Below are 22,897 nucleotides of genomic sequence, written 5' to 3' on the forward strand. Positions count from 1 at the left end.
CTTGGCCTGCTGTGTTCATCCAGCTCTACACCTTGTTATCTCCCCTTCATAAATCCATGCTGCCTTTGGCCGAGCTTGTCACTCATCTGACACACTGACGACAGGTTCAATTGGTTATGCCTTTGATAAGGTATGCCTTATCCTTGGATTTAAAACCATCCCTAATTTTCCTTGTTAGCCATGGTCTGACCATGTTTCCCGTTTCATTTTTATGTCAGACTGAGATGAATAACTTCTGCAGATTGTCCACATGCTTTTTCAATGTTTGTCATCGCCGATCTATAGTCATCCCTTTAAATAAATATCCCCAAATTATCATCGCTAACCTCATACCATTGTAATTTCCTTTATTTAAATTCCTATTTATCGTCGTCACTTAAATGGATTCCTATATCACGGTGCCCTAGTCACTTAGCGCATTTACCCTGGACAGCCATTTGCATCTAAAACCTTCCACCCTCAGACGTTGGCGAGCTGTTTTACTGAACGTTCCTCCGGTCAAAGAGAGCTATCATGGTGTAACAGATTACTGCTAACCAATCAGTGTACCATTTCATCCACACTCTGCTGTACTTCACATTCCAGTCTGTTTCAGAGATGGGAATAGCTTGTACAGTTGTACCATCCTCCTCCGCTCAGGCTGTAGGTCAGGGGCGTTCCACTGCAACATGTTCCAACAGAGACAGCACCATCTGCCTTCTCAGCCCCACATCTCCCGACAGGGAAGATGGAAATTCCACTGAGATCCAGCTGGAAGGAGACGAGACCCCCACTGCAGGCTCGGCAGGTGGAGGAGGAGCAGCCCTCTTGACACTTGTGAATACCAGTGCCTCAGGGGTCTCTGACCCTCAAGGTAGGTCATTGCTCATGGTAATTGTTCACTGAGTGGAGCAGGCAAACACAAATTCCTAGTGGCTGACATGCTAGAATTGGAGGCATGAGCTTCCTGCCTCCCCCAAAGGAGCATTTCTGCATCAAGCCAATTTGTGTGGGCTCCTCTCTTGCACAGAGAGAAAGTAGCCAGTGTGAGTGGTCACAATGGCTTGTGCATTGAGCAATGACCCTATTGCTACGGGACATGATTGTGTGAGGCAATAGGCTGTGTAAGCACTGACTGTTCAGGTGGGCATGTGAGGTGCCAACAAAGAGAGGACCAAGTGTAGCTACTAGCATGTTTTCCTGGGGCATGCTATGTTGGATATGGTGAGTGTGTAGGGCTTGGCACTTGAAGGTGTTATGCCCACTCAGCTGTCCTGGCCTTTTTGTGCCCAGTTTCCCAGTTTGCAGCGAAGCTCTGCAGTTTCTTGTGAGTTTCTCACTGAATCAGTACATATCTGTTTAGATCGGGAGGTTGTTCTCTTCTGCCCAGACCTGGGATTGTTCACCTCACTGCAACTCCTCAGACAAAACCTCCAGGTAGGAGAGATCAGAGGAGCAGCTTTCCTTTACCATCCCTGCAACTACAACAACCGAAAGAATCCGTGTGCTGCTGAGCTCCTCTACAACATGCTGCGGTCCCTTTAAACAGAAATCATTCCTCTGACTAATTGGCCACACCATCCCAATCCACCCTCCCTCATTGGTCAGGGAGCTTGATTGCTCCGTTTCGCGGGGTGGGGGGGAAACAAATGCAGCGGCGGGAATTCTTATGCTTGAGATCCTGACTGGACTCTTTCCCCAAAGTCGAGGGGAGTAAAATTCTGCCTGCACGCCATTATTTATGTGAAGAATGATCGTGATAGTACTTTGGTCTTTGGCTGTGCCAGCAGAAGTCTGCAGGGGGCAGTATGCTGAGTAGATAAATGTCAGTGTTTGTATCCTTTCTCTGTAATCCTGTCCATGTTATTCTCCTTTAACACAAGACCAGCGTGTCAGTGCATTCAGGGTACCAGTGACTCAGCAAACGTCGTCAATTTCCCTGACGGTTCTTGAACACTGTTTAGTTGTTATCTTTTATCAATGACTATGAGAGCAGGTATTGCAACCCCTGTGAATAGAGCTTTTATTCTACCTGTATTTTGTGGTTCGTTTCACAGTTAAAGGCTTGTTTGTTTTATATTTAATTGTTTCCGATAAACTCAATATTTTAGAATGCTGTTAATTTTGCATTAGCAGGCCGAGGCTATGAATGACATTCTTTATTAAAACAATGATATCAGATTGAGGCAAATTTATAATCTTTGACCTATCGTCATCTTTATTTTCCTTCAGAAGGTGTATTGGCCACGCCAGCTGTTGACTGATTGTATTTGGAAATATTTAATGCTATTGATTTGAAAATTTTCTGCTTCCATTCCAGTTTCCATATTTTCAATTTTTTTGTTCTTTACTGCTTGAGTGCGGACACCCTGATCAGGAGGAGAAACTAATGTCTCACCACGTCCCCCACCCAACCAGTCACATTCATACTCACATATAAACTCCGCGTTCCACTCCACTCCCTACACATACCATTCCCACAACCACACCTACCCTACACATCCCCGGACACTATCCGCAATTTAAGCAAGGCCAATCCATCTAAGCAGTACACCTTTGGACTGCGGAAAGAAACCACAGCATGTCAACAGAGGCACAGAGAGAATGTGCAAACTCTACACAGCTCGAGGTTGGTCCCTGGCTCTGTGAGGCTGTAGTGCTGACCACTGAGCCACTGTGCCCTGTGACTCTTCAGATACTGAAGCAATCCATATTCAAGTGCAGCAAGATCCCGAAAATATTCGGTGTCTGCAGTTGTAGGAACATAGGCTCAACGTTGATGAGCTAGAATCTGAACTTCAGACACTGCAGCACGTGCAGGAGGGGGGAAGTTACCTTGATGCTGTGATCCAGATAGTTACACTCTGTAGCTTAAATCTTTCAAATGTGCTCACTAGCCAGGGATAGGAGGGTGTGACAACAAGTGAGGCAGGTAGAAGGATGCTGAATGTAGTGTTGGAGGAGTCTCAGCTCTTGACCTTGTCCAATAGATATGAGGTACTTGCTTCCTGTATGGATGAGGAAAGAGTCTGTAGGGAGGATGGTCAAACTGGCGCAGTAAAAGAAAAAGCACACAATATGACAAAGCCTTTAAGCTTGTAAATGCTGGACTAGAGTGCATTTGTTCAAGAAATGCAGAAAGTTAGCAAGGAGATACAGCAGTCAGTTATGAAGGTAAATAGCATGTTGGCATGGATTAGCATACAAAAGAAAAGGAAGTCAGTTAACAAATAGGACTTTGGTGAGACCACACCTGGAGTACTGCCTGCAGTTTTGGTCCCCATGTCTGGAAGGATAGACTTGCAGTAGAGATAGTACAGCAGAAATTGACTGGATTGTTACTTGGGATGGGAGGGTTGACCTATGACAAGAGGCTGAGTAATTTCAGCCTGAATTCTCTGAAGTGCAGAAGACTGACAACTGATCATATTAAAATGTTAAGCTTCTTCAGAATCTTGTATAAGGTTGGTCCTGAGGGGCTAGATGGAAAATCTTGAAAATGGGAACACAGTCTCAAATGAAGAGGCCAATATTTGGGACTGAAATTAAGAGTAATTGCTTCACTCTGAGAATTATGAATTTTGAATTTTCTATTACAGAGGGTATAGATGCTTCATCATTGAATATATTTAAGACAGAAATAGACAGCCTTTTGTTCTCCCAGGGAATCAAGGTTATAGAGAAAGTGGAGCTGAGGCCATTGCTCAGCTATGAACTTTGTGAGTGGTGGTGCAGGTTTGAGATTTTGTATGGTCTATCCATACTCTTATTTATTATGTCATGACATACATCAAAGAAAAACAAAACTATAAAATAGATGACTTTTTTTACATGGCAGACCATGAGGATGTGCAGTATCCTATTCAAAAGCGGGAAACAATCATTCTTAAAATGGAATTGGGTAAGTTTAAGATTTTCACCTTGCATCCCTCAGAGCTAGCACACTAGAAACAGACTTGAAAGAAAGAGACACCATTCTATAAAGCACAAGAGACGCTATTTTATATTGCACCATCAGTGGCACAGAGATGTTAACAGTTAACCATTAATGCCCTGACCGATCAGAATATACCTTCCTGGTCAGAGATTTAAGATTAACGCTTCACTGCTAAAGTGAAGTGTCTTGTTTTAAGTCTGTTGCTTTGCATCTTAGCTCCAAGGAGAGCAAGACAAGAAGCTTCAATTTCTAGTCTCCTTTTAGAAATGGTCAAGTTCTGTACTATAAAACATTTATAGACCATCCCTGGGTTACAAATGGTGTCTGCTTGCAAGTTGATTTGCCTGCAAGTTGGAATACAATGCAGGGCAATATCAAATTGCTGTTAAATACAGGAAATGTTTGTAGTTGGGTCTTTAAAATTACACTCCTGTATGGATTGTGTGCATAAGTACGTGCATTTGTAAGTTGGAAAATTGTAATTCGGGAACCCCCTGCAATTGAATGAGAATTTGACTAATTAAAATGTGCACATTTAATGATAAGGCCTTGGTATAATGTCCTTTATATATGTTTTCACGGCAGAATCTGTGATACCAGAGGATGACCTCATTGGAGCTATGGAAACCAGGTATAGTGTGGACTCAATGGATTCTCCTGTGCACTTGATGAATCCCTCTAGCCCATCAAGGCGTAACTCTGGAGAATACAGGAATGCAGGGTCCATATCCTATAATTATCGCTCATCCTATCAGTCTTCCAATGGACCTCCTTCTTCAGGCTTGCGTCGACTTTCCACCAGCCCAGGTGGAGGAGGGGCCTTTTATGAATCAAAAGGAAGCAGTAATGCAGGTACATTTCACACGGCCACCACCTGTTTTAGATATATGTTCAATTTTGTTGTTAGTAATGTGAAATTTGTGCCTTAAGTACACACAATTAGCATGAGCATTAGTGTAATAAGAACATAAGAACTAGGATTGAGAGTAGGTAATTCAGCCCCTGAAATCTGCTCCAACATTTAATACGGTCATGGATGGTCTCAACTCAGCCTCAACTCCACTTTCCTGCCTGCTGTCTGTAATGCCTTGGCCTCTTATTGATTTAAAATCTGTCTATCTTCTCCTTCAATTTACTCAATGTCCTAATATCCTACATTCGCTGGGGTAGGAAATTCCATTGACTCATGACCCTTTGTGAGAAGTAATTTCTCCTCATCTCTGATTTAAATCTGCTAACCCATATCCTAAAACTATGACCTCTTGTTCTAGATTGCCCCACAAGAGGAAACATTCTCAATGTCTATTTTGTCAAACCCCTCTAGCATCTCATATACTCAATAAGATCTCCTCTCATTCTTCTAAACTCCAAACTGTTCCTCATAAGACAAACCCGTCATCTTTGGAATCAATCTAGTAAACCTCCTCTCAACTGCCTCCATTGCACTACATCCGTCCTCAAGTAAGGGGACCAAAATTGCACACAATAGTCCAGGTACAGTCTCACTAATGCCTTGTAAAGTTGCAGCAACACTTCCCTACCTTCATATTCTATTCATTTAGCAATAAATGCCATTTTTTTTTTGGTTTTCCTTATTACCTGCTGCACCTGCATAAAAGTTTCCTGTGATTCACTCATGGAGATACCCAGATCCCCCTGCACTGAAGCACTCTGAAGTTTTTGTCTGGATAATAAGTTGTCTTTTATTCTTCCAACCAAAATGAATAAATCCACACTTACCCATGTTAAAATCCCGTCTACCAAATTTTGGCTCATTCACCTAAACTATCCATTATAAGTTTGTGAATTCTTATTTCTTCATTGCAATATTTCCCACCTATCTTAGTGTCATCTGCAAGTTTGGCTATAGTACCTTCTATCACCGCATCCAAGTCATCAATAGAGACTTTAAATATTTGAGGCCCAATGACCAAACTCTATGGCACCCCACTAATTACATCTTGCTAACCAGAAAAAGACCCATTTATCCCCACTCTCTGCTTTCTGTTGGGTATCCAATCCCCTATCCAAGCTTATAAATTACCCCTAACCCCAACTGATCTTACCTGCATATTAACATTTGTATGGCACCTCATGAAATGTGTTCTCATGTACAAGTTCCCCATTATTCACTTTGCTTGTTACATCTTCAATGAACTCTACAATTAATCAGACCCCTCATTAAACCATGCTGACTCTGATAGATTGTATTTTAACTTTCCAAATGTCCTGTTATTACTTCCTTAATAATGTATTCTAGCAATTTCCCAATGACACGCTTATACTGTTGGGTTATGACAGGTAGCGTAAGCACTTAAGGTCATTAGCCTTGTTTCCAGTTCAGGAGAATCCAGGATTGGATCCTTTGTATATCAGCTATGGTTGTTGCAGTCTCGTCCTCTGACTTACGAAGCTCTGCGGTCAGGTCCCACAGCAGGATGTGTGCGCAAAAATCAAGGTTGACACTTCAGTGCAGTATGGAGGGAGTGCTGCACTGTTGCAGGTGCAACCTTTTGGATGAAATCTTAAATCAAAGTGCCATCTGCCTTCCCGGATGATGCCAAAGATCCGGTTTCACTATGTGAAGAGCAAGATTTTGTGCATAGTCAGAGGTGCCATCTTCCAGGGAGACATCAAGCAGGGGTCCTATCTGCCCACTTAAATCCCGTGGTACTATTCTAAAGTACAGCTGGGAAGGTCTTCCTGTGTCCTTATGACTATTTATTCTTTAACCAATAATACCCCAAACAGATTATCTCAGAATTATCTCTTTGCTGTCTGTGGGGCCTTCCTGTGTGTAAATTCACCACCACATTTAGAACGTAGAACGTAGAACAGTACAGGCCCTTCAGCCCACGATGTTGTGCCGAACTTTTACCCTAAACCTAAGGTCTATCTAACCACCACCCCTACCTTATACTATCATCCATATGCCTATCTAATAGCCGCTTAAATGCCCCTAATTTCCGGACATTATACCAATAGTCTAAACGTTGCTGCTAATTCAGGAAGGCAGTGTTGGGAAAATTCCTGATTTTGTATACCCAACTCGGGGGGGGGGGGGGGGGGAAAACCCATACAGTCTGGTTTACCCTGCCAGGGGAGTGGTGAGGGGAATTGTTTTTTTTTGAGACTCAGGCTAGCCGCATCAAGAACAATTTCAGAGACAGCCACAGGGGTGTCCAGGTGAGGAGGCTGGCTGGCTGAGGGAACCCTACACTTTCTCTAAAATACAAACAATAAAACAAAAGTAGCACCTGTCTCATGTTCTTCACTTCCCTCACACTTCCCATTTATCATCCATGCTAACCCATGTCACCTCCATCCACCTCCAGTGGCTACTCATGTCCTCCATGCCCTTCTACCCACTTCTCATGGCTCTTTATAGCCCCTTTGACCCTCAACACACTACCCATGGCACCCCATGCCTTCCATGCCCACCCATGTCCTGCACCCAGATGATATGACCCTTTATAGTTCATGTGCCAACTTAGTGCAAATTCATGCAAACCCATTATTCCACTCAACAGTTGTGGTCTTTATGCCCTCCATGCCAACTTACTCATATCCACCATGGTCACACTCTGATCCATGCTGCGTTTCAATGAAATAAAGTTCTAAATGTTCATTGATGAATTCACTATTTTACATTTAAATTTAAAAAAGCACTCACTACGTTTAATATCCTTCAACAACTTAATTCTATATGAAAACAAACATTTACACAGCAAGAATTATGAAAACAAATATTCATTGCCCTAGTTCAAGGTAATCATTAGCACTTGGAGCTGTCAATCAAACTATGAATTGACAGGTACCCCTCTGTGATATTATTGGTTGTAAAATCAGTTGTGAAGTTCCTATGATGCTAGCCCTCAGGTTTGTGTCCAGCAGACAAAGTTACATAGGATGCACCAGAACTGCAGACAGTTTTATTAACTTTAAAGGATGAGATATTTAAATTCCTCGAGATTTGACACTTCCAATGAATTTGATAGCTTGACCATTTCATGTGAGTTTATTCGCCTTTTTATGCATATTCACATCTACTTTAACAATCCCAAAGATTACTTAACCTCTCCCAGTGAGCACTTTGTTCCAAATCTCACCTGACATCTCCCAAAAATGTTCTTGTCCCTATCCAAAAAGATGCTGTGCCTTTCCAAATAATGCAGGCAGCTTTAGACCTTACCCAGAAAGTGTAAAGCCCAAGTTATGTTTTGGACATGCTGCTTCTGAAAATTGGATGCAAAGAATGGCAGCTACATTTGTTATGAACCAGACTAAACCCCCTCAAAATATATTAAAAAGATAATCTAGACCTGAACTACTACTTATTTTAAAGATAAGTGTAAAGCATTGAGTTCCAGATGCAATTCAATTGGTCAAATTACTTGACATTAAGCAAAAGACATTTTATTTTTACACTATAGTTAAAATACAAAATCAAAAGAAAAGAATTGGCTTAACTGTAACTCTATGGAAATACTTAGCAAAATAATACATATATTAAGTACTACTAATTAACTGTTCCAAAAAGTAACATCCCATAAACGCACCCTTGGAAAAGGCAAATTCAGTAAAACAGATTGTCTGACATGCAATTCTAGCAGCAGGAAGAGAACCCCAGCTTTTAGCTGTAACAGAGAGAGGAATAAGAGCTTCCACATCCAGCTTCAAGACACCAGCAACTGTAGAAAGCTAAAACTAAAAATCCTGGTTCTGTGGGAACTTGACCCCACCCATTCAGGCTGCTTCTGTTGTTCCAACTTTAAAAGAAAACCCAGTCCTCACAAACTGTTTACTCTTTTGGCTTTGAGCAGACCACTTGACACCTATGTTTCAACCTTCCTTCATTTAAACAAAAGGACTAAATATACCTCTTAAAGCTATAGTATCATCACACATTTTGATATGTACGATTCCCTTCATAAACCAAGATGTACAAAATACAACTCACTCCCATTCTCACCCTAACAAAAAATAATGAAGTCTAGGTTTGTGGGTGGAACTTCCTGAATTGGGCCTCAGATGCTGTTTTGGCTAAGCTGGACATGTTTCCATTGCTTCAAAAATTTATGCCAGAACACTTTGAATATGCTTTGATTGGCTGTAAACCATTTGGGAATCCTTGTCTTTTTCTTTTCTTTTGTATGACTTTTTCCAGGAATGACTTGAAAATTAAATGCTCTTGTCTTGTGTTATCTTATCTATGAAGTGGAACAATTTGGTCCAACATTGTTTACAGCCTCTGAAACCTTGCAATTACCTGATAGAAACCTGATAGCTCAGAAAGAGGATATTTGACCCATTATACCTGTGTTTACCAAAATACAGTATTCTAGCCTTATCCATTTTCCAGTTTTTGGTCCGTTGTGCTGTAGGTTGCAGAACTTTGAATGCATATTCCAATAGTTTTTAAATGCTTTCTATCAATCACTTTAAATCTATATCCCCTGATTATTGACAAAACATAATGTGCTCATTCCTCTCAGTTTTATCCTCAAACACTGTGTACAGCCTTATGTTTGCTACTTTCTTCATGGGTTTGATTTGAGTGGAATAAATACCAATGTGTTGAAGTCATGGTCTATATAACAACTGTCCTCGACTCTGACACCTAACTCTTGTCCCACGGCACGTATCCAGCATTTTCACATACTGTGACTGCACCAAACTGACTGGATGCTGTCGTGTGACAGAGCTCCACCAATGACTCACTTTCTTGAACGTATTTCTTGTAATGCCCCAGGCTCCCCAACACCTTGGCAACTGAGATCACCTGCTTCCCATCACCAGTATAAGAGTCCAATAGTTGCCCTGTTGAAACTTTGAATGCTTCTGTGAAAATGAGTTAAAATTCCAAGCAACCATATCTCCCCTGCCATTCGTGCCCAGGCCTTCTACTCCAAGTTATGATTTTTAAAACAAAAAAAATCAATGTATTTTTAGATCAGTGCTAGTCTTCACACTGAAGAGTGACCTTGTTTGGTTCTGATTGCAGAAAGCAAGAAGTGTGTTTTCTCAAGGTTTTTTTTGGCGCTGCCATGAACAAGGCCTCAGTGTGTCAGATTGGTTCTGGTTACTGGGAGGGAAGTGGGGAAACAGGATGTGGAGGGAGGTGGTGCTGAAAGAACAGGTCAGCTTATTGCTGTGATATCAGATTAGAGGAAGTCAGCATCTGCATTTCAGACAGCCTCGGTAGACTTGCCTTGTGGTCTCCATCGCTGAATTCTAGAATATCTGCTAATGAAGAGAGAGTTGAAACGTTTCTGGTTCCCCATTAAATTAGAGGTGGGGCTGGAGAGGCCGTGGGAAGGGGAGGAGACAGGCAGAAGGAACTGGGCTGGGGTGTCGGGTGGCGTCTGCAAACCTGGAAATAATTTGAAGTAATGAGTCATTCCTAACTCCAAACGATGAAAAAATGAATAAGAAATATTTGTCAATTCGAACAGTAGCCATTACATATGTGTCTAGTTTATTGGACACTAAATCAGCTATCTTGATGTGTTTATTACGTGGGAAATAAGGGTTAGTCCACAGCATATCACAACAATAGATAACATTCACAGTCTTTCATAGTGAAGGAATAACAAAGAGCGTAAATATTCCAAATACCACTAATAAAATGTAGAATGGACCTAGAATTTGTGTTATTTGGATGTGTTGTTATTTGGTTTTGATTTTTACTCAAGTATAATAATTTGCTTCATGGACACTGTTGAAAGGTTTTTTTACTGTTTCTTTAAATTTCTTCCCTGCATTGTATTAGCACCTAGTCCTGCCTCAGGCTCTGAACGACACATGCTTTCTCAGGACTCCCTACGGTCATCAAGCAGGCATCCATCTACCTGGACTGTGGAAGATGTAATGCGGTTTGTCAGAGAATCTGACCCTCAGGCTTTGGGTCCACATGCTGAACTTTTCAGAAAACATGTAAGTGTTAGTCTATGAGGTGACATAAAAATGAGGATACAGTCTCTCAGTGGTTATGTTACTGAACCTGTAATCCTCTCAATTTTTTCCTCCACAGATGCTTTCTGAACTGCTGAGTATTTCCAGCATTTTCTAATTTTATATTAGACTTTGTATTTTGACATTTTAGATTTTAGTATTTTGTATTTGCATTAATCTGGAGGCCAAGACGAATTGCCAAAAGACCAGAGTTCAAATGCCAACACAATCGCTAAGGATTTTAAATGCAATTAAATGCAGATTGAATAAATCTGGCTTAAAAAATACCACGATCAGCATTGGCGACCATTAAACTACTAAATTGTCATAGAAATTTATCTGGTTCACTAATGCTCCAGTTTCCTGCGACAGTCCAAAGGTGTGCAAGTTAGGTGGATTGGTGATATCCCCGTAATGTCCAGGGATGTGCAGGTTATGTGGTTTAGCCATGGTAAATGTGGGGTTACGGGGATAGTTGGATGGGATGCTCTTCATGGGTCACTACAGACTCGATGGGCCAAATGGTTTCTTTCCACACTGTAGGGATTTTATGAATCTGTGAATGCATTGTAAGAAAGGAAATACATCATCCTTACCTGGTCTGGCCTATGCGTGACTCCAGGCCCACAGCAATATGGTTGACTTCTAACTGGCCTCTGAAGTTGCCTAGCAAGCCACCCAGCTGCATTCAAAAAAGTGGTTCACCATCAGCTTCTCAAGGGCAATTAGGCTGGATAGCAAATGTTGCTCTTACCAACAGTTCACATATCCCTTGAATGAATTGTTTAAAAGATCTTTGACTTAGTGACTGTATACGTTAAACCAGGGATTATTTTTTAATCAGGCGTAAGACAAGACCTGTCAATTTAACTTGTTATTCTCCAGACATCAAATAGGTTTGAACATTTGCATGTGTTAATCTCACACTGCTGTTTAATTTTTTAACAAGGTAAGCACAGATCAGAAGATTAGAATGCTGGATCAGTTTGGCTAGAGCTATGAAATAGCCAAGGGCAGCAAATATTGGTGGGAGTTGTTTATAAGCTGTCAAACGGTATTGATGATGTACAGCATGGTATAGGTTAGGAAATTAGAGATGCATGTAACAAAGGTAAGACAGTGACCACAAGAGACTTCAAGCTGTACTGGATAAATCTAATTAGTACCTAATGCTGTGGGAGATGAATTCCTGGAATATATTGAAGATAGTTTTCTCGAACAGTGTGGTGAGGAACCAACTAGAGAATGGTTATTTTAGATCTGGTATATTGCAGTGAGAAAGGGTTAACTAATAATCATGTCATAAAGTTGCTTTTACATTAAATCTGAAAATTTTGCAATTCAATCCAAAACTTGGATTTTAAATCTAAACAGAAGAGACTATGAAGATATGAGGAACAAGGTGATGTTGGTAGATTGGGAAGCTACATTAAAAGGTCTGATAATAGGCAGGCAATGGCTAGCAATTAAATAAAAGATACATGGTTTTACCTCAAATATATACTTCATTGAGGCACTAACACCCAAATGTGATCTACTGTGGTTAATAAAAAAAAAACACTAAACGTCGAATTAGATCAAGGAGAGAAGTTTCTAAAGTCATTTAAAAAAGTAAGCACAAGGATTTACAGCTCTGAGATGCAGAGCAATCTGTATATCCACATGATGAATTGCAAAATGTTAGTATGCAGGCACAACAATTAACTAAGAAAGCTATAGACATAGCATGGCCAATCTTGTAATTTAAACATGCAGGATCAAACTAGTCTCAGACGAGACACAGTATCAGAATAAGGGGTAGGTGATTTAGCACTGAGATAGTTTCTTCACTTATAAGGTTGTAAATCTTCGGAACTCTCTGCCCCAGAAGGCTGCTGGCTCAGTCATTATGTTCAAGACTGAGATCAATAGATTTCTAGATGCTAAAGACATCAAGAGATATGGGAATACTATGAGAAAATGGTGTTGACCATATCCATATGAATAAAAAAGCAGGCTCTAGGACTCAAATGGCCTACTCCTGCTCTGGTTTCCTATGTTCATTTGCTAATTGGCTTGACTGACATTTAGTGAGGTAGCAATGACATTTTAAAGTGAAATGGTGGTGTCATTTATAGGATGCACTGCACTATGAACGAATAGTGTCAAACGTGCTGTTACTGGCTAGTCGTGTTTGGTAGAAGTTGATCTGATTTAATAGAATGTCATATTTATTCTGCTGTTACACCTAGATTGAAGTGAGAAATTAGCACTTTGTAGTGGATTCCTTTAAATGGTTAAACCATAAGAACTTGACAGGTTCCTGTACTTGCTCTGGTCGGCACTGTGTGTGTGTTTATGCATGTGTATGTATGTAGGATGTAAACCAGCCTTAGGCTTTCCTGTTGAGCACACCATTACAGATGTTCCAATGAACTGGACTGTAGGTAAGTGGTAGCAATAGTGTACAATAAGCAATAATGCCAGCTTTGCTTTAAGACTAGGCCAACACAAAGTGATTCCATTGCGAGGCTACTATCTTGATTCTCTTTCGAGAAGACTGTGTTGGAGTACAGTGCTAGTAGATTTACACTCAACGTTATTAGGAACCTGGTAGGGCACTGAAAATATTCAAAGAGCCCAGGGACGAGAAAAAATTGCAAATGTTGGAAATCTGAATAAAACCCACATTTATTCAACTCAAGAAATGAAATGACATGTTTGTTTTGGGTTCCGCATCCATCACAGAAACTCACTCTCCGTTAAATTTCAAACCTACCTTATGCTCCTAAACATCTGTTTTCGCCTCAGCAGTTTTTTTTTTACATTTGGTAAAAGTAAGCTACCTTTTCATGATTTGACGTGCTTCTCTTCCACTCCGTGTTTATTTTCAGGAGATTGATGGCAATGCTTTGATCTTGCTGAAGAGCGACATGATAATGAAGTACATGGGACTGAAGCTGGGCCCTGCCCTGAAGCTCTGCTACCACATTGATAAGCTGAAACAGAGCAAATACTAAACCAAGATGTAAACTGGAGCAGGACGAACAGATGTCAAGTCATTGTTTTCTTTTGCTTTTATTTTCTTTCTGTGAAAGTGCACCAGCACTCCGAAACACTTCTCCTTACTACAGTTGTTCAGTAATCTTCTGATATGTATGATGAAGAGGAGCTGGAAGTAATTTGATGCCTTGCAGCAATACCACACACAAGGGCTGGTTTGTAGGTGATCTCATTTATTGTTCTCATCTCCGCACAAACATATCCAACACATGTCAGCCGTGCATGCATTTTGATTTCTTTCACACCCAGGATCTGAGTGAAAATGTCTAAGATATGATCTGTGCAGTCCTTTTTGCCTGCCCCTGTTGTCCTTGTTGTTGACTCAGTTATCTGGAGGTAGCATTTGAGTAAGTGGGTGTGTAGCATTATTGTACAAATGTCAGATTGAGTGAAGAAATTACCTTAATGTAACATGTACAGTACAAGCATAATCTAATTTTAGTTTTAAGGTGAATGAAATTGGCTTTATGAAGTTATATTGAAATGTGTACATAAGTATATAATTCTTCCCTGCTACTGAAAGGTTAATGTTTACTTAACAGATGTGATGGAACTCTATATATGATAAAGTCGGAAGCTTGCAGAAAGCATTATCTATGGCACTCTGATATATGTTGTGCATATAGGACATGATGTGTAGATGTAGGATTTTATTTTGTTGAACTGAAGGACTTGTTTTGGGTTGAATCCTGGACAGTTATGAACGTGCTTGAGCAAAGAGCTTCACTACACTTGCATCTGTATACAGTGATGGGCTTGGACTGAAACTGATGTATATAGGGTTTTTTTTGTGTTTTTTTTTTTAAATTGTATAATCCTCAGTAACATTCAATGGAACAGGTCAGTGAGCCAGTCAGGCTGAGCTTAAACATTGACAGGCAATAGGGAACTCAAAACTGAACCAGGAATAAAAAACAATTATCACAGGCAAGTATATATTCAAATGTGGATTTAACAAACAAGTGCACACAAAGGATTGTGTTTAAGCAGGAACTGCACACCAGGATATAGATTCAGTTGGTCAGTTTATACTGGTGAATGTAGATTATCAGGTATATATTGGAACAGGGTGTAATTAGTCAAGTTATATATTGGACACTGGTGTCAAACAAGTGGCCATTCTATAGCACAAAGTGTGATAACAGTTGGTGATGAGTTGATTTAGTGTTTGTAAGTGTGTTATATTTCAGCAAAGCATAAGCCAGGTGCCCATTACAGACCCACCTGATTTTTGTTCCATTGCAGCCAATACAAGCGGGCACTGTACATAACTGGCAGCTGATTTGTTACAGCCCATTTTACATCCACATCTGAAGCTGAAAGCTGTGCCCATACAATTCTACAGCAATTCACAAGTTTCCTTTCTCGCTGCCAGAGTTTTTGAATGGCCATGTTATTAAAAAAAAAGATCCTAGCATTTAAAAATAAAACCTGGCAATAAAGTCCTTCAGCCTCTGAACAGTGATGCAACTTGTGCTTGCTGTACAGACTATTTAGTTATAAACGATCACATTTCAGGAGATGTGGGAGTAATTCTAGGGAGGGGGAAAAAATCAACAAATAGCATTAATCAGAAAGTCATACAGAAAGCACTTTACATTCATTCAGTGGGCACGGGTAAGGCACAGAAGATTTTAAAACAATGCAACGTTTTTAACTGATCAAAGAATTCAATCAATAAATTTTCCAAACATAAAACTGGATTAGTTTGTTCGTGATGTGGAGCTTGGATGCTGCTCAAAATTGGTTTGGAGATGCACCTCTGCCTCTTCCTTAAAGCCTGAGACTTTGAAAGCAACAAACCTCCCACCACAGGATTATATCGGTTATCAGACGCAAAACAGACCATTTAGGACCAACCTGTCCTTGCCAGTGTTTACGCACCACTCAAGTTTATTTCCTTTCATCCTTCTTCTTCTAAATCCATAATCATAATGACCTAGTCCCTTCTCAATCTCATGTTGCCTAGCTTCCCCTTAAATTCTCTTGGCTTCAACCACTTCCTAGGAGTCCATATCCACATCTATTGTTTGTGCCACCTTCGGCGAAAATAACAATGGGAAGGAGAAACATGGTTAGGGCAAGACTGCAATTTTACTGCCAAGCAGGCAGAGAGTTAAAGTTGGTCTTTGCCGGTCAGACTTGTGTTGCAATGTTGATGCAGCACTTGACAATATGAAGGGAATGTTTTTATATTGGACACAAGTTGACATGACATTTCACGGCTTCTCATCGGAGACAATTAGATACCAGTTCTGTAATGTAGTGCTTTGCTAATTTTTTTTTTTACATATTGCCAGTAAGAAGGAAGGGGATGTGTTTGAGTTGCTCGTAGTTTACGTGGAACACATAACACACAACGTTGAGTCCAGTTACTCCATTCTTGCACTAATGCTCCATTCAAGCCTCCTCCAGTCTCTGCTCATCTATCAGCATATGCTTCTATTCCCTTCTCCCACATATGCCTCTCTAGTCTCTCCTTAAATGCATCAGTTGCCTGTTTGAATGCTTGGTGGTGATTATTTTATAAATAAAGTTTATGTTTGTGTAGTTATTGAGTATTCAGTGAAGTGCAATGCATTATCAATTATCCTACAATGCTATCATACAATAGGTCAGATTTTTTGCTTATTTACAGCAAGGGATGTTAGCATTAGCTGTTAAAAACATTTTCCCATTTTAACTTCACTGTTTTCTGGTTTGGATTGAACAATTCCGACGGAAGATTAAAATTCTGGATGGGTGGAGACTGCGGCACTCTGTCCATGCCCTCTCTCCTCCCTTTAATTCCCTCTGTCCCACACAGCCGATTTAACTGCCTGGATTCAGGCAACTGGAAGGTGAGGGTCTAGTTCAACTTGAAACATTTCGATGGCTCTTTCTTCATTTCCAATTTAGCAAATTTATCTCAAAATCACAGGCTGTCAAATGTGGCAGCAAAAAATTCCATTAAACACCAGTTTAACCTCAACTAGAGCATTGTGTCCAATCTGGGAACCGTATTTTAGCAAGATTGTGGAGGTGGTAGGGTACAAAAAAGATCATGAGAATAAATCTAGGCCTGAGGGGCAACAGTTGCATGGATAGATCACAGAAGCTTAGGTGAAGAGAAGTTTGTTAGAGGTTTTCAACATCATGAGGGGACTGGCAGAGTGGATGGGACGAAACAGTACCCTTTGATGGAAGGTCATGAACCAGAGGACACTGATTCAAAAGGAATGGCAAAAAAACCAAAGGCACGATGATGTAAAACAGTTTTACGTGCTGAGTTGTTAGAAAACTGAATATAGTCCCTGATAACATTGTGGGGACAGATTCAATCATGTCTTTCAAAAGGGAATTCAATAATTATCTGAAGAGAAAGAATTTGCAGGGGCATGAGGAAAAGGTTGGTGAGTGGAACAAAGTTAGTTGCTTTTGGAGAGAAATGGCATGGATGTATCATTCTGAATGGCCTCTTTTGGTGCTGCAGTAATTCTGAGAAGATGAGCGTGAGGTTATAGAATGGTCAGAAAATGTGAATGCGCTACATTTTTATGAAGATTCCCTGTGGGTCAGGAGAAGCCGGAGTGTTTCACTGGATGTTCCAAGTTACCCTGGGGTTATTTAAATACTCATCCTTCCCTCTCTCACCAATGGCAGCTTTTTAATCTCCCTATTTTCACCAACAAATCCACACAGTCCTTGCTCCCAGTTCTTGCCCCAGGTTCAGTTTTCTACCCTGGTTGTTAGCTCCAGCCATTCCTGCCAGCTTTGAGCAGCAAAACAGTGCAGAATTTGTAAAAGTAGATGATATTTATTTTGTTTCAAAAGAATAATTCATTGAGATTGGATGGGAATAGGTTTCCTGTTGTCAGCACAATGTAGTTGTGGCATTACTGACTAGGTCTAGTAAGTCATTGAGATTCCTACTTGAACACACAGTTCTAACTTGTTTCCATGTCACTTGAGCAAAGCAGAAAAGCCTGCCAAACTCTCAATGAGACATCGTTAAGTGGTACAATATATTTTTATTTTTCTGTGGTTATAATTCACCACAAGTGGCTTACACTCGAGCATTATCAGTGAGTGATAACGATAGGGGTGATTTTCTGAGTTTCTGAATCGCTCAGCTTAGTCTCATTAAATGCCGTTCTTATGTATCTACTTATGTAACCGGCATCTGGATTCTCCAGTACATGTGGGATCTGTAATACTGGACACGAGTAGCACTGATGGTGGGGGCTAATGTCCAAAATACTGTATCTGCTGTGAATTATTAACACTCACTGTAGTGAACAAGCAACAAGTCAATCCAAGGTCAACAATTATATAATCAACATGTCGCTTGTAATCATCTGTATTACGAACACAAGCCAACAGATGTATGCATTCATTGAGTTGGCTGCCAAAGATTTAATTGCCATATATACATTTATATGAGGTGCTGTATATTTTCATTTTGGACTATTATTTCTTAAAACCTAATGGGAAAGTCTTGAGGGAACATTTTATATATTAAATGTCTCCATAGTGCCTATGAATATACTATAAATATTCATTTTTAAAATTTAAATTTCTATTCCCAACAGGGATTTGCCTTTATTTGGTCACCTGCAGCTTTTAGAAATGAATTCTTAGCAAGTGGGCAACACTGCATTTATTGCCCATCCTTGACTGAACTCAGAAGGTACTGGCAGCTCAGTGATATACAGTAACTGACAAGCAGCTCCTTAGCCCTGGAGAAGTTTATTAATGTAAAGAGGGAAATGCCCACAGAACACCCTGGGAGACCATTTGCAGCCATCTGTAAATATTGTTTAAAAAAAAAATCCAAGACTTCTCCACCCCTTCAATCATCACTGAATTCTGACTCTGTGTCATGTGCAAAAGTAAATCCATTTTGAATCCACCTTTACAAATCACTTCTGTGAATTTCCTCCGAGCTTCTCTCAATGCCTTGCTGGTGAAAATTCTGGTGGGGGTAGGCGTATTTGGCGTTTTTGTTAGAGTTTACAGTGACTGATTACAAACACCACACCCCTCAAAAAAGAGTCTCACTTCTTGAATAAATGTTCTAGATTACATAGATATTAATTGAATGCACACTGGATATTGAGAGAATGATCAGAACTTTTTTTTAATATTAAGGTGCATTTTAACTTTTGCTGATAGTGTATGTATGTGAGAAATAATAGATGGCCCACCCACACACCTTGTCCAATTATTTAAATCAGTGGGAAAGATGTTTAACAGGAGGCCAGTCCAATATTACCTCATTTCCACTATTAGTTAAAGTTAAAATTATCCCTGTGGTGTGTATATGGGATTAGCAATATTTCATAACTCTACTTATATTTGGTTTAATTGCTGCATATAGTTTCTTTAAGTCCATAGATATACCAACACCAATGCCAATGGTGCACATTTGATACTTTGTATGTTTGTATTGAGGTATATTTTACTAGTTGCAACAATTCTTTGCCTGTAGTATATCAGATAATCCAAGTATTTCTCAGAGAACTGATAAGATGCAAGACTACAGAACTTAATAAACCAATATCCTTGTCTGTGTTTCTCCCGGTCATTTACAGTCTGGACTAAATGAGGGGTGAGTCTTTGTGTTATCTTGTGATATAATTGTCCTTATCTTCTTTTATAAACTATCTTGTGATATATATATGTACATTTACCCTGTGAAGTGTATAGTACCCTGTGAAATATGCCTGTAATGTATAATGTGTGTATTGCTTGATGTGTACATTAACCTGTGATGTGTACATTAACCTGTGATGTGTACATTGTTTTGTGACATATCTACATATCACCCTGTGATGTGTACATAATTCTGTGATATATGTACTCATTATTGTGTCACACATCTCAATCCATCCAATTTTGTTTCCCTTTTGATTTCTTTTTTCTCTTTATGTATTTTTCCGTCTCCACCCCAACAATTTATGGTATTACACTTTCTTTATGAGTAATTTATTGTTATTCCAGACATTTGCTAAGAGCAATCAGTTTAATCTGCCATTGCACTAAAGGAGCAAAAAAATGGAGAATATCTGGCAGACATTACAGTGCTGCTTTCCTAACGGAAGGTTCAAGTGCCCCATGAACCAAGCACAAGGATCTAAAGTGTTACCTGTGAACACTTTGAGACACACGCAGCTCTTTGTCCAATTTGCTGACTTCATTTTGAGATATTTCCAATTTTTCTTGCAATCTCTCACTAGTCATCTCCAATTGTACATTAATAAACAGGCCATTATTTTGTACTATAACAGTACAAGATAAACTATACGCATAGTGCACATGTCAAAATGGACATTGGTTACTTTGACTCCGTAATATTAGTCTTCAGGTCACTCCAGAATGTGCAAATGTATGCTCACATTATCCTTACACATATAGGCATATAGATACACACACATCTGCATGCACACATATACACACATGCACAAGTATACATCTGTGTATACACGTACATACAAAGCCAGTCAAATACTTATTCCATTTATTCTATTTTAGGGCCATTTCTTCCAAGCATCAGCTGCCATTGCATTTCTACAGTTGAAATGCATGATGCCATCCGACACTGAAATGTTAACAGTTGTGATGTAGTTTCTACGACTTTATTGATTAATACTCACCAGCTGGTAACAGAGAAATTCGTCATTCAATACTTATGATGTTGAGGCACTCTATTTGAACATCTTTCAAATAGTTACAGAAGGTCACATATTTTCCTCCATTGGTTAGCAACAGCATCACTGACTTATCATGTCAAGTAACCCAGATTGAGAGGAGGGGCGTGTAGCTGTTTTCTAGTGCTGCACAGATGGCACAGATATCCATATTGAACAACATCTATTACTATCGGGATGTGGGACTAATTGGAAATTGGGTACTAAAGTGTAATCTTTAAATCAGATGGGAATCTCCAAAGGAAACAATGATGTGGATAATAGCTGCAAATATTCCTAACCTGGACATCAGCTTTAATGTGAACTTGTAGTTAGCTATTTTGGATTTATGTGCAAATGCCTGTTCCAGTTGGGTCCAATTTACCTACAAATATCACTGCCCTGTTTCTAAATGGAAATTTAGTTGAACTGTAAAATTGATTGAAGTATTGGTAGTCAACTAAGTTTTGTCAAAAGTTGCATACGGTTCCCACCTAAGAACTGTGGTTAAAATGTAACACTGATGGTATGTGAATCTGGGAAAAGTTGGGACATTGCCAACTTTGTGGTGCTGATGGGAATCCTTTCCTGGAAGAAAACCGGGAAGCCAAGGTGTATATCCTCATTTGCCATCAGTAAGAGAAATTTCCTTTCTGCAATGCACAGTCAGAAAATAAGCTTTATTGCTGCGTGGCTAATTGTATTCTGTCTTTGTTGGACATGTAGCAGCATGGACCAGGTGTCAGAAGGATCCTAACAGTGTAACCTGCTAAAGAAGGAATAAATTCAAATACTTCTCTCTTTCTGATGAGTCATCTATCTGGCTCATGTTGCACCTACCGTTCACCAATTCCTATTGAATATTCAATAGAATTTTACTTGTTTTGTTGGAGTTTCTAGAAGCTTTTACACGAGTGCTGCGGTGTAACAGAGATGGTGACAAAGTGCAAAATGTCAACTCAATAGTTGTGCTGCCACTAATTATGAGGAGTAATTGTAGAATAAACTACTACTTACATATGCTGTTCTGTTATAATACCTGCAGCTGCAATCTATCGAGTTAACAGCAGCCTGGAAGGTAAGATAGACAACCGAGGGATGTTGGACCAATAGATTTTTTGGCCTATCCCCTGGTTAGTATCTTGTCCAATTCCTTTCAGGAATCTTCCCTCACACTTTAAACATTTATGGATTTCAACCTTAGATTATAGTCAATGCTTGTGTGAGATAAATTCATTTTACCAAATGCTTTTGCTGTATGTACAGCTCTTCCTCCAGCTATTTTGTACCAAATTCAAGAGCACATACTATTTACCCACTGCCCTTCATTGGAGGCAGTGCATCTCACTGTTTAGGTAGGCATCTCTGAATGGAGATTGGCTTCTCCGAGTTGATCCAGACAATTTATTAAAAAATGGAAAATGTCCAAATATTTCTCGAAACTTAAAAAATGAAAATATTTAAGGTAAGTAAATTGATTACATTTTGTATGGAATAGATTGCTGGGAATAATGAACAGAAATGATATCGAGGAGAAAATTATTACTTCCATTATTTTCCAAACAACATCTTGCCTGTAATCTTGAACCTGGCAAATGTAACTACACTGAACAGTATTTTCCAGATTACTCACCTTTGTTTAAAAGAATTTGTCCATATGTTTATCTGTGCGGTCAGATATGGTAAGCATTGGGGAAATAATTACAAATGAAACTGCCGCCTTAGAATTCAGTTTACTTCGCTTTTGGGACCTTGGGTCATTTGCAATTGTTTATCTTCATTGTTATAGAATAATTTTGTAAATTGTAAACTTCGATACTTTTTTTTTCCCATTTACCATTCTCCGTCTCTGAAGGAGAAATCTCCAATACTTTCAAATCAATGTTCAACACCATGGCATAACATCCACTATATCTCTGTTTTCCTCTTCTGTTGTTACACCTTAATCAATCCATCACTACCTCCTACCATTATATGTGATTTCCATCTAAATGGTGTGAATGGGAATGATGATGGAACGGCAATGATGTCTCTGTCTCAATATGAATGCATGCAATGCTATCACTGCCTCAGTTGTAATGAATGACAAGATCATTTAAAATAATGGCGATGGTATGACTGCCTATATAGTGATGCCAGTTAAATGTCTGTGTTTATTGCAATCAGTGACAATGGTATTATTTTCTCTATAATAATGAATGTCACTATTATTGTCACTAGTTGCAGTAATGCAAATGATAACGTTGCCCATTTTAGTCATGAATGGCACTGATATCTGCCTCTTCAGAAATCATTTTCACTGGTATCACTGCGAATT

General features: G+C 39.6%; 1 protein-coding gene across 1 annotated transcript in view; it reads left to right on the forward strand.

Annotated features, from left to right (window-relative positions):
* The window catches only part of scml4 (Scm polycomb group protein like 4), a 111,758-nt gene extending 96,155 nt beyond the window's left edge, over window positions 1–15,603 (forward strand). Inside the window, exons 5-9 of the mRNA XM_048596698.1 lie at window positions 3,579–3,698; window positions 3,818–3,880; window positions 4,502–4,768; window positions 10,689–10,852; window positions 13,744–15,603. Coding sequence (XP_048452655.1) covers window positions 3,579–3,698; window positions 3,818–3,880; window positions 4,502–4,768; window positions 10,689–10,852; window positions 13,744–13,869 — 740 coding nt within the window. The 3' untranslated portion in view covers window positions 13,870–15,603. The remainder of the gene's footprint in view (window positions 1–3,578; window positions 3,699–3,817; window positions 3,881–4,501; window positions 4,769–10,688; window positions 10,853–13,743) is intronic.
* The last annotated feature ends 7,294 nt before the right edge of the window (window positions 15,604–22,897 follow it).

The sequence above is a fragment of the Rhincodon typus genome, chromosome 5, assembly GCF_021869965.1.
Source record: "Rhincodon typus isolate 14 chromosome 5, sRhiTyp1.1, whole genome shotgun sequence".
NCBI lineage: Eukaryota > Metazoa > Chordata > Chondrichthyes > Orectolobiformes > Rhincodontidae > Rhincodon > Rhincodon typus.